Source organism: Dendrobates tinctorius, unplaced genomic scaffold, assembly GCF_039654945.1.
Source record: "Dendrobates tinctorius isolate UK_male_01 unplaced genomic scaffold, ASM3965494v1 ptg000219l, whole genome shotgun sequence".
In the NCBI taxonomy this organism is placed as follows: Eukaryota; Metazoa; Chordata; class Amphibia; order Anura; family Dendrobatidae; genus Dendrobates; species Dendrobates tinctorius.
The window spans coordinates 3,468,156-3,481,574 of NW_027361886.1; the positions used below are offsets into that span (position 1 = coordinate 3,468,156).

Genomic DNA, 13,419 nt, shown 5'->3' on the forward strand with positions numbered 1-13,419 from the left:
GGGACGTCGGAAGGTGAGAATAACTATATTTTTAATTTTTTTTTATTATTTTTTACACCTGATCGCTGGTCTCCCGCCTGTCACACGCAGCGATGCGTGCTGGCCAGCGGGAGGCCAGCGACCAAAGAAATGTCCAGAGGTTTCTTCCAGCGATCAGCGATACCGGCAGGGGGGCCGCTCGCTGATCGCTGTCACACACAGCGATCTCGCTGGTGACATCGCTGTTACGTCACAAAAGTTGTGACTCAGCAGCGATCTCGCTACCGAGATCGCTTAGTGAGACGGGGCCTTTACACCAGGGCAGTGGGCACAGCCTCGCTTTCCTACACTTGTATGAAGTGAGGCCACGCGCACTGAACGTGTAGGGACAGTGACCTGACGGACAGACGAGGCAGTACCCTGGGTGACCACAAGGTGGCAGGGGGGAGTGTGAGGAAAAGGACTTGACAGCAGCTTAGGGCTAGGAAACCGTTGGTCATGGGGGACGGAGTTACAGGGAACCGGTAATGATATAAATACTGAGGGAGGGTTCCAGAAGATTCCAGTCCCCAGGGGGAGCTCAGGTGACAGGAGGACTACGACAATTCGTGCACTCTGAGGAGAATCAGACCAGGGGGACTGAGGAGAGAGAACGTCAGGGGGGTGGTCCTGACAGGAAGAACCGCAGAAGAGACAAGACACTGGGTGTAGGACACCGTATTTGACACGACGACTGATCAGTGGAAGCACTGTTGGTTTACGGGCCTAAGGCGGCCACAGTGACGGACCTGTCAGGAGCGTCGACGAGTGAAGAGGGGACGGTGTATGCATACACGTCCCCAGTATAGAGTACAGTGTGTGAGAAGCGGCCCTGGAAACGGAGGGCCGTGAGGTGAAGAAAGTGCGGTGTGCTCTGAGGCCGTCAGGCGGATGGCGAGTGAAATAAACTTGGACCTGTTGCACCCAGAATCTGCCTCCATCTCGTCTCTGTTTTGTCTCTGTGCGGTAAAGAGAGGGACCACCCCCCAGCTCGGCCCACCGACCCTACAAACGGCCACATAACTAGTCTGGGCATGGCCAAGCTCAATATAAGGGAATGGGAGCAAGGCTGCGCTCACTGCCTGGGAGTATGTATACCTCATAAATACCCTCTGGTCCAGTCTCAGAAACCGCTGGGGGGATTCATAATTCTGAGGTCACAGAGTGATTGCAGACTTATCAATTTGAGCTGGACAACCTCTTTAAGAAAAGTCTTCAATATTTGATTGATGGGGTGCGACACCTGGCACCCCCGCTGATCAAATGTTCCCAGTGCCAGCCTGAAGTGCTTAGTTGCAGACCTGCACTGCTCCGTCAACTATATAGTGCCCGAGGCTCGGTATTGCACATCCGCACCATACTGATTTGAATAGGAGACAACAGTACAGTTGACATAGCTGTGCAGTTCCGCAACTGATCACTTCCAACCGCTGTTGGCATCAAGAACAGCTCATCGGCAGGGGTGCCGGATGTCACACCCCCATCCATCAGATATTGATCTAAGAGTAGATCATCAATGTAAAAGTCCCAGACAATCCCTTTATCCCATTCATGACCAGAGGTATTTTCGTTTTTGCTTCACTTCTTCCCAGAGCCATAATACCCAAAAAGACAAGATGGCTACTATCTACTGGTAGCTTATGGAATCTATATTTTCTGTGGTCTATTAATACCCAAAAAGACAAGACTTGCTGCTATATATTGGTTGTACAAGAGGTTTCTCTATGTTTACATGTAATAGCCTGTCTTTTATATATATATTGTACATTAATAGCCTGTGCATTATATTAAGCACTATCTTTTTCATCTCTTTTATTTGCTTATTGTTTTCCTACCTGTAGTTTATAAGAGTCATTTAGGGCAAGTCTGGGACAGCTGCCGCGGTGTGGGGGCACCAAATAATCGTATCTTTTAGGGTGCCAACCTCCACTGTCAGGAAGGGATAGCAGTCTAGCGTAGGGCTGTCGTAGGTTATTAATGTATAGAGTTTGTAATTGTGTTATTGCACTAGGGGGGGTGTTTTTTTTACCTCATTATATCAAGTTTCATGTTTTTAAAAGGGATTATATGATTGTACTTTTGATATTTCTTCCCTGGTCCTGTGGACATTTTTTTATAAGCTACTGTAGTTCGATTGTCGGACATCACTCTCACATGATGACCCTGCACATGAGGTAACAATCCCTTCAATGCTCTTTCTACTGCCAGGTGCTCCCAATTGTTTGATGAGCGCAAGTTCTCTTCTCTTGACCAGGCTCCTCGACCACAGTTTGTAACAGTGTGTGTCATTTAGTTGCCAATACTTTTAAAGTAGAGAAGGCCCCTTCCACTCCTGTCCCCATGCAGCCCACTCCCAGTAATGATCCATCTGACATTTGTCGGGATTGTCAGATAGGCGGTCAGAATTATATAATGCAATGAACTGAACACCTTTGCAAGCAGGACAGAGTTTAGCAAATTGGAAGTCACCAATATGGATTACTTTTGACGTCCTGCAATAAGAGATCTTGAACACTCAAAATGTATAGGAAACTGTATAAGGTTTTATTTAACAAAAATCTTTACTTGCTTACACAATGTTACTAAAAATCAGCTAATTGAAATTATGTAGCATTAACACTCCTTAAGATATAAAATGCTTGAGTTCCAGTAATAATCAATGTTAATAGCTAATTCACTTTTACCACCCTTGAAGTGAATATAATCCACATCTTTGTCTGAAAAGCAGTGTGATGGATAGGTCAAAACAGGACTTTTGAAAAGAGAAGAAAAGATAGCAGATGGGTAGCTGACATTGAGTGCTGGCCCGCTACTCCATCTTCCTTTTGAATAGTCTATTCTATCTCATCCAATCATTTCTTCATAGAGGAATGTTTGTTTTTTAGAATTTGAATCAGAAAATTATCCAGATGCCCTAGAAATTCTTTACTAATGTCAGCCTCAGAGGGTCGGGTAGATATGAAAAAGTGTATTTCTTTTGTGACGCGTAGCAACATTGACATGAGCTGTCAGAATTTTAAAATATGGAACTGCATATAATAAACATCCCACAACTTCAACACTTTAACAGGACCATGTCATAGGTCTAGCATAGTATACTTCATTTTGGGTGCACATATTTGCTCTATAGAATTGATACATATGTTCTAGAACATACTTTTAAATTAGCCAGCACTGATAATATAATAGAATCCTAGAAACAAACTAGTTTCTGAAAATTAAACAACTTATATTTCCCATTCAGAACATTCTGGAATATTTATAAAAACGAATTGAAAATGCTCAACATCCCAATCAGTGATAGCTTTAACCCCCCTGTCACCACAATGATTTCTAGTTAGGGAAGAGGTTAAAAAGACGGTTGAAATTCCCGCCCATGCCCCCTCCTTCTGTGCCTGGACCAAACAATTCAGAGATTCCTTCTTTTATCCTGTTGGAAACCCCAGAGTTTCCAAGAATCAGAGAAAGGAGGCAATCTTTTCAGAACGCTCATTTTTTTGGTCCAAATTTGATATATTTTTACTCTCTGTAAATGGTCAAGCAATCCCAGGAGCTTATTTTCAGGAGACCAGCAAGAGGTTAAAAGGCAGGTTCCTTGCAGGGAGTAAGGTAAAAATAAGGAATTGTGACTTTTTATCTTGGAGAAGTTGATATGGTGGCTTAGTATTATGTTTAACAACTTTCTGTACTTGGAGGAGATTTCAGATGTTCCCAGATAATTTCTGGCTGCAGGTGCAGAGATTTATCAGGCTTGATTTTATGTAGTGTAATTATCTATGTTATATACTGCTATAGAATTTTTGCACATTAGTTTTACCAAGGACATTATTCTGTAAGCAGATTGTCTTTTTTGTACTTTTATAGGTCGTTACTTTTTTGACCCTTGCTTGTATTTGTTCTTGCAACTTATGTTTATTTAAGAAAAGTAGTCGTGATTTATGGTAATAGTTTTCTATTTGTAAGATAGTGTGTACATGACAGGTTAGAGAAGACTGCACTCCAGAATGACTGTTTGTATAGTGTAGCAATATAAAGTCGCTCAGTACTTCATGCTGCTGATATGACATGGCATAGCAATGACTGGAAGACAGTTACTGTTGTCTATTTTACTACTCCTTGATAATTAATGTAATAGGTATTGCCATTTTAGGGATTACCTTGCTCTGTATGATTGCTTTGCATATAGTATTGGTTGGTAGAATTTCGTTAGTGCTTGTAGCTGATTGCTCTATTTGGTGGTAGTAGGCAGAACACGCTGTACTGTAGATCCTAACACACTTCAGCAAAGAGATCAAAAATGCCTTCTCACTACAGCCATCAGTCCATTATAGTCCTTGCACTTTTTGGCATTTTGGCGGCCATTATGGCCTCTCTTTCAGTTATCCTAATCTTCCAAGTTCAAACGGCTACAAAACAAGGGGAGCTCACGGCGGGACTAGGCCCTGCAGCGGGTAGGATCCTACTGCCAGCTTCTGCAGTATTGGCTGCCTTGTGTCTTGCCCTCAATACCAGTTGCCTCTTGCTGTGTCTGCTCCACTCGTATTTCACTGCTGAGGTTTGTCGTGAGGACCCAGATTCCAGGAGGTGAGTTAATTCATTCAATAACGTGTAAAATGCACTGGGAAACCTATTACAACCCTATTCTAATGATAGATCAACAGTCTCCCAAGCACAGTGGCCTTCATCATCCTCCTCAATACATGTAGATCACACTCTAACCATGCATTTCAATAACCTCCTGTTTGCCTCCATAGCCTCTGCTCCAGTTTTCAGATCCTCGCTCTTTGTTCCTGAAAACAATGTCACAGCAAGGAGCTGCTTCCAGCTTGGTAGGCTGACACATGACCATTAACGCCTCACAGCCAAGAGTAGGGAACAGACCCATCACAACCAGTTTTAAAGGAAGTAAAACTTATTTCAAAGTAAGATATATGGCCAATTAATACAATGTCCCACAATCCATATTATACAATTTTTAAATAATTTTTTACATTTTCATTTATTTATTTCTATTTTACATGGAAATGTAAGTCACCAAGGTAATCTGTTGTGTGATGGCTTAAAGGAGAGCTTTGACTTAAAAAATACATATGTGATATTTACTAAACAGTGTGGGGCAAATGTTTGGGCAGCAATGTATATGGTACCGCTAAGAAGAAAATACACATCTGGATCTATGGAAATCTGAGTGTCACTTAGCAATGAACAACAGGTGGTACACATTGATATGAAGTAGTGGCAGTTCCAGATGCATGTGGTAAGGAGAGAAAGCAAACCAAAAAGTAGACCTGAGCAGTCCAGGAGGGGAACTTGTTTGCTACATTTTCTATTAAGTAATTTGAAACTGTTTTTAAAGGGAACCTGTCACCGGGTTTAGCCAATATGAGATACGACCACCACCTTTAAGTCATGATATACAGCATTCTATAATGCTGTATACAGTGGGTACGGAACATATTCAGACCCCTTTAAATTTTTCACTCTTTCATTGCAGCCATTTGGTAAATTCAAAAAAGTTCATTTTTTTCTCATTAATGCACTCTGCACCCCATCTTGATTAAAAAAAAAATGTAGAAATTTTTGCAAATTAAAAAAGAAAAACTGAAATATCACACGGTCATAAGTATTCAGACCCTTTGCTCAGTATGGAGTAGAAGCACCCTTTTGAGCTAGTACAGCCATGAGTTTTCTTGGGTATGATGCAACAAGTTTTTCAGACCTGGATTTGGGGATCCTCTGCTCTTCTTCCTTGCAGATCCACTCCAGTTCCGTCAGGTTGGATGGTGAACGTTGGTGGACAGCCATTTTCAGGTCTCTCCAGAGATGCTCAATTGGGTTTAGGTCAGGGCCCTGGCTGGGCCAGTCAAGAATAGTCACAGAGTTGTTCTGAAGCCACTTCTTTGTTATTTTAGCTGTGTGCTTAGGGTCATTGTCTTGTTGGAAGGTGATCCTTCGGCCAAGTCTGAGGTCCAGAACACTCTGGAAGAGGTTTTCATCCAGGATATCTCTGTACTTGGCCGCATTCATGTTTCCTTCAATGGCAACCAATCATCCTGTCCTTGCAGCTGAAAACACCCCCACAGCATGATGCTGCCACCACCATGTTTCACTGTTGGGATTGTATTGGGCAGGTGATGAGCAGTGCCTGGTTTCTCCACACATACCGCTTAGAATTATCACCAAAAAGGTCTATCTTCGTCTCATCAGATCAGAAAATCTTATTTCTCATAGTCTAGGAGTCCTTCACGTGTTTTTTTCTCGCAAACTCTATGCAGACTTTCATGTCTTGCACTGAGAGGCTTCCGTCGGGCCAATCTGCCATAAAGGCCTGACTGGTGGAGGGCTGCAGTGATAGTCGACTTTGTAGAACTTTCTCCCATCTCCCTACTGCATCTCTGAGCTCAGTCACAGTGATCTTGGGGTTCTTCTTTACCTATCTCACTAAGGCTTTTCTCCCACGATTGTTCAGTTTGGCTGGACGGCCATGTCTAGGAAGACTTCTGGTGGTCCCAAACGTCTTCCATTTAACCCCTTCATGACCCAGCCTATTTTGACCTTAATGACCTGGCCATTTTTTGCAATTCTAACCAATGTCCCTTTATGAGGTAATAACTCAGGAATGCTTCAACGCATCCTAGCGATTCCGAGATTGTTTTTTCGTGACATATTGGGCTTCATGTTAGTGGTAAATTTAGGGCGATAATTTTTGCGTTTCTTTGTGAAAAAAATGGAAATTTGGCGAAAATTTTGCAATTTTCAAATTTTGAATTTTTATTCGGTTAAACCAGAGAGTTATGTGACACAAAATAGTTAATAAATAACATTTCCCACATGTCTACTTTACATCAGCACAATTTTGGAAACAACATTTTTTTTCGTTAGGAAGTTAAGTTGACCAGCAATTTCTCATTTTTACAACAAAATTTACAAAACCATTTTTTTTAGGGACCACCTCACATTTGAAGTCACTTTGAGGGGTCTATATGTCAGAAAATACCCAAAAGTGACACCATTCTAAAAACTGCACCCCTCAAGCTACTCAAAACTACATTCAAGAAGATTATTAACCCTTCAGGTGCTTCACAGGAACTAAAGCAACATGGAATGAAAAAATGGACATTTTAATTTTTACAACCAAAATTTTCTTTTAGCATCAGTTTTTTCATTTTCACATGGGTAACAGGATAAAATGTATCCTAAAATTTGTTGGACAATTTCTCCTGAGTACACCGATACCTCATATGTGGTCATAAATCACTGTTTGGGCGCACGGCAGGGCTCAGAAGGCAAGGAGCGCCATTTTACTTTTTGAATGGAAAATATGCTTGAATATTTAGCGGTTGCCATGTCGCGTTTGGAGAGCACCTGTGTGCCTAAACATTGGAGCTCCCCCACAAGTGACCCCATTTTGGAAACTAGACCCTCCAAGGAACTTATCTCGTTGCATAGTGAGCACTCTCACACTTTGCAGCACTTGGGATTCGCGGCGGATACTGCGTCCACACTCCACAAACCACCACGCAGTGGGACGGCTTCATGTGCCTCCTCACAGGATTGGTCTATCTCACAAAGCCCAGTCACTAAGAATCTCACAGTACAATATATCGTACATTGATGAAGGTCCTAGACCGAAACGTCTGTGTATGTATGTACTGTTGTATAATTAAAAATCACCTTTCTGCATCAGAAACCTTTGGTGTGTGCCAAGTTTATATATATATAAATGCAGAGCCATGAAAATAACAAAATATTTTTTTTTCCTCAAAAATGATTTTTTAGCCCGCTATTTTTTATTTTCCCAAGGGTAACAGGATAAATTGGACCCCAAAAGTTGTTGTCCAGTTTGTCCTGAGTACACTGGTACCCCATACGTGGGGGGAAACCACTGTTTTAGCACACGGCATGGCTCAGAAGGGAAGGAGCGTCATTTGACTTTTTGAATGGAAAATTAGCTCCAATCGTTAGCGGACACCATGTCGTGTTTGCAGAGCCCCTGTGTGCGTAAACTTTGGCGCTCCCCCACAAATGACCCCATTTTGGAAAGTAGACCCCCTAAGGAACTTATCTAGATGCATAGTGAGCACTTTGAACCAGGTGCTACACAGAAGTTTATAACGCAGAGCTGTTAAAATAAAAATATTTTTTTTTCCTCAAAAAATAAATTTTTAGCCTGCTATTTTTTATTTTCACAAGGGTAACAGGATAAATTGGACCCCAAAAGTTGTTGTCCAGCTTGTCCTGAGTATGCTGGTACCCCACATGTGGGGGAACCACTGTTTGGGCACACGTTGGGGCTCGGAAGGGAAGTAGTGACGTTTTGAAATGCCGACTTGATGGGAATGGTCTGTGGGCATCATGTTACGTTTGCAGAGCCCCTGATGTACCTAAACAGTGCAAACCCCCCACAAATGACCCTATTTTGGAAACTAGACACCCCAAGGAACTTATCTAGATGTGAGGTGAGCACTTTGAACCTCCAAGTGCTTCACAGAAGTTCATAACGTAGAGCTGTGAAAATAAAAAATTATTTTTTTCTCCTCAAAAAATTATTTTTAGCCCACTATTTTTTTTATTTTCACAAGGGTAACAGGATAAGTTGGACCCCAAAAGTTGTTGTCCAGTTTGTCCTGAGTACACTGGTACCCCGTATGTGGGGGGGACCACTGTTCGGGGACACGTTGGGGCTCGGAATGGAAGTAGTGACGTTTTGAAATGCCGACTCGATGGAATGGTCTGTGGGCGTCATGTTACGTTTGCAGAGCCCCTGATGTACCTAAACAGTGGAAACCCCCCACAAGTGACCTCATTTTGGAAACTAGACCCCCCAAAGGAACTTATCTAGATGTGTGGTGAGTACGTTGAACCCCCAAGTGCTTCACAGAAGTTTTTAACGCAGAACCGTGAAAATAAAAAATCTTTTTTTTTCCACAAAAATAATTATTTTAGCCCCCATTTTTTTATTTTCCCAAGGGTAACAGGAGAAATTGGACCCCCAAAGTTGTTGTGCAATTTTTCCTGAGTACCCTGATACCCCATAAGTGGGGGAACACCACTGTTTGGGCACACGTCGGGGCTCGAAATGGAGGGAGCACCGTTTGACTTTTTGAACGCAAAATTGGCTGGAATAAATGGTGGCTCCATGTCGCGTTTGGAGACCCCGTGATGTGCCTAAACAGTGGAAACCCCTCAATTCTATCTCCAATGCTAACCCCAACACACCCCTAACCCTAATCCCAACCCTAATCATAACCCTAACCACAACACTAATCCCAACACACCCCTAACAAAATCCCAACTCTAACCCTAACCACAAGCCTAACCGTAATCCCAACCCCAACCCAACCCTAATCCCAATTACAACCCTAACACTAATTCCAACCCTAACCCTAATTCCAACCCTAACCCTAAGTCCAACCCTAACCCTAAGTCCAACCCTAACCCCTAGTCCAACCCTAACCCTATTTCTAACCCTAACCCTAATTCCAACCCTAGCCCTAACCCTAGCCCTAATGGAAAAAAAAAAAAAGAATTTTTTTTTATTTTATTATTTGTCCCTACCTATGGGGGTGATAAGGGGGCGGTGATTTACTATTTTTATTTTGATCACTATGAAAGTTTATCATAGTGATCAAAATAAATGAATGAATCTGCAGCGTTGCAGATTCGATTCGGCGCACTGCACATGTGCCCGCCATCTTCCAAGATGGCGGCGCCCATGACGCTGGACGGCGGGACACCGGGACAGATAGCGGGAGGTCGGAGGCACAAAGGAGGGTAAGAGGGGGTGATCGGAGGGGTGATCGGAGGGCTGGGGGGGCGGAGGGAAGGCAGGGGGGGCAGATTATGACGGCGGCTGCTGATCGGTGCCGTCAGACGGTGGCGGCAGCCGATCGGTGCTGTCAGTCGGTGTGGGGGGGGTCGGGTCTCGGTGTCCAGCCATGTCCGATGCTATTTCAGCATCAGCCATGGCTGGATTGTAATATTTCACCAATTTTCATTGGTGAAATATTACAATTGCTCTGATTGGCAGTTTCACTTTTAACAGCCAATCAGAGCGATCGTAGACACGTGGGGGCTAAGCCACACCCCCAGGTGTTAACTCTGAAGGGTCCTTTGTGTGCGGGTCGGGTGACCTTTCAGTGACCCCGGTCACCCGACCCGCAGGGGGATATTTATAGCATGACGCCTACGTAGGCGTCAAAGGTCGTTTGGGCACGACTTTTCATGACGCCTACGTAGGCGTCATGGGCCGTGAAGGGGTTAAGCGTTAAGGAGGCCACTGTGCTCTTAGGAACCTTGAGGACTGCAGAAATGCTTTTGTAACCTTGGCCAGATCTGTGCCATGCCACAATTCTGTCTCTGAGCTTCTAGGCCAGTTCATCATGATTCTCATTTGGTCTGACATTCACTGTGAGCTCTTATATAGACAGGTGTGTGACTTTCCAAATCAAGTCCTATCAATATAATCAAAAACAGCTGGACTCCAATGAAGGAGTAGAACCATCTCAAAGAGGATCACAAGGAAACGAGTGTCTGAGCAAAGGGTGTGAATACTTATGACCATGTGATGTTTCAGTTATTCTTTAATACATTTGCAAAAATTTCTAAATTTGATTTTTTTTTCAGTCAAGATGGGGTGCAGAGTGTACAATAATGAGAAAAAAAAATAACTTTTTTGAATTTATCAAATGACTGCAATGGAACAAAGAGTGAAAAATTTAAAGGGGTCTGAATACTTTCCATACCCACTGTATATGCCCCCAACCCGACCTGCAAGACAAGAAAAAGTCCATTTATTATACTCACCTGCGAGGTGGTCCGGTCTGATGGGTGTCGATGTTCTTGGTCCGGCCCCTTCTTTCTTCTCACGATTATGGCTCTCCTTCTAACTTCGTGTAGATGATGCTTCCCTCCATTATCCACACAGTCTCCTCGGCATCGCATTCCTTTGCAGGCGCATTACTGCAGTGTGCATGTGCCAGGGCTCTGTGACCTTTACCGATGCCTGGAGACCTTTCCTGGGTTTGTTTTCCCACGGAGGTCTGCGTAGGAGCTATAGTCACAAAATTAGGAAATTTTTGCAAGGCAATTAATTTTTTTTTATATTGGCGATGCAAAGAAAAAAAAAAGCATTATTTACCAAAGGTGAATATATCACCACTAGTCTTTGATTTTAGTATGCCATCTCTATAAAGGGCAATGTGGTAAGGCAATAGGATTTTAAAGTCAGATTGAGTCAGTTTGAAACATCACTACTGAGGACAGCTACTGCAACCACATGGCTCCAGGAAACAGTGGACCTTTCAGTGTAAAGAAGTGCCACCAAGTCCATCATATCTCTTGCGGCCATACAATAATATATTTTCTTCTCTATGTAGGTGTGAATGGTTTCTGATAGATAACCGGAGTATACGGCAGTCAGCAGTCTGCCTCTTCTGCCTTGGGCTTTCACTGTACTTGGCAGGTAAGAATTTCTTGGTATTCCTTAGTTCAGGGTAGGCAATTAATTTTCTTGAGGGGCCACATGAGTTGTGGAAGGTCGAACTAACCGACTGATATTACTTCTACTCAATATTAATATATTAAATATTATTTTAGATTGATATTAACTGTATAACTATAATATTGAGCAGAAACAAGTATTGTGACTCACTGCTACTGCTAATACATGTTACGATAGGGCTGATTGCGACATGTATCTTACCAGAAGCAGCAAATCAAACCCACGTAGTTTAGTACCTTTTATAAATCATATGCTACTGTTATGCTGTTCTTGTTCCTTGATCAACAGCTCTACCCACACAGTATGATGTCCCCACAGCTCCCTATACAGTATGATGAATCTCATGATGTGCCGTCAGTTTTCTGTTATTTGTATGCTAGCTTTCAGACTGAGCACTCCGCCCTTCACCTTGCTGTGGTTTTAAATACATCCAAATCACATTTGGTTCCGACCTTCCTCTTAGGCCAGGATCACACATGCAAGGAATACGGCCGAGTCTCGCAAGTTAATACCCGGCACTGCCGCCGGCACTCGGATCGGAGCATGCGGCCGCATAGAAATACATGCAGCTGAACGCTTCGCTCCTGAGTGCCGGTGGCAGTGGTGGGTATTAAAATGCAAGACTGCCGTATTCCTCGCATGTGTGATCCTGGCCTAAATCTAGACTTTGCCACGTTATTAGTCAGAGGTAAGTGTACACACTAGGCAGTTAGGTCAGGGACACATCCGATCCATGAGATTACCTTGATGTTGGTGGATGGGCTCACATTTTTTGGCCAAATTTTGTGCTATGCATCTCATGTGTTTTTCCTGAATTTCAAAAGCCATTATGCTATTCAAAATTCATGTATTTCACATTGACATGCCTTAATGCAATTGAGTGCAACCATTTCCTCATTTTGAATCTCATAGTCCCTCAAACTGTCTCTAATACAGAATGATCGCGCACACACACACACACACACACACACACACACACACACACAATGTGATGGCCCTCACAAGCAGGGCTGTGGAGTCGGTAAGCCAAACCTGCGACTACGACTCCTCAATTTCCCTTCCACCGACTCCACGACTCCGCCTCCCACATATATTGCTTATATATTTAAGTGAAAAATGTATTGTAGTACAATGTGAACATCAGTCATTTAATAATTTCTATGATACAATAATCAAGACATTTAGATAGAACATAATATATATTTATTGGAATACAACTTTAGAACACAGAAAACTAATAAATTGTAAATATGTAATGCACTATGTAATATCGATTACATATATATACACAGTATATATATATATCACACTATGTAATAAACTATGTAAGTGGCAAGGAACAGTTTTAAACAAAAACATACTAAATAACATTTGTGCAGTCTATGAATTTGTTCTAAGAAATAGAATTGCCTCCATCAGATCCTCCTCCATAGATGACCTAAAATCTGACCTAATAATTTTAAGGCTAGAGAACAACCTCTCTACACTAACTTGGGTTGGAGGCAAAGCCGTAACCACATGGGCAACATCTCTAACAATTTCCGGGTATAAAGGAATTGCCTCATGCACAGTCAGTTTTGATGAACGGTTGAATTTTTCTTTTTCTTTGAGAGCAAGTGAAACATTTTGCTGAAATATGGTCAATCTGCTTGCTATAGGAGATGGAGTGAAATCTTTTTCCTTGCAGCAATGCTTTGCCTGCTCCATATCATCCAAATACTTGTCAAAGTCAAACTCCTCATCTGATGAGGATGAAGATATGGCAGCAGTAGCACTGTCAGGACCAGAGTCCTCTTGCGCCTGGCAGTCCTCCTGTAGTCCACTCATCCTAACTGCTACCTCAGTCAGAGCTTCTTTTCCTTTAGTAATCGGTTGATCATCAAACAATATACGATGAC

General features: G+C 42.7%; 1 protein-coding gene across 3 annotated transcripts in view; it reads left to right on the plus strand.

Moving 5' to 3' along the window:
• The first annotated feature begins 3,467 nt into the window (after positions 1–3,467).
• The window catches only part of RFXANK (regulatory factor X associated ankyrin containing protein), a 75,427-nt gene continuing 65,475 nt past the window's right edge, over positions 3,468–13,419 (plus strand). Inside the window, exons 1-2 of one of the 3 annotated variants that reach the window (XM_073555124.1) lie at positions 3,468–4,602; positions 11,397–11,482. In XM_073555124.1, the coding sequence (XP_073411225.1) occupies positions 4,316–4,602; positions 11,397–11,482 (373 nt within the window). In that variant the 5' untranslated portion in view covers positions 3,468–4,315. The remainder of the gene's footprint in view (positions 4,603–11,396; positions 11,483–13,419) is intronic. The other 2 variants (XM_073555123.1, XM_073555122.1) reach the window with 2 other exon arrangements.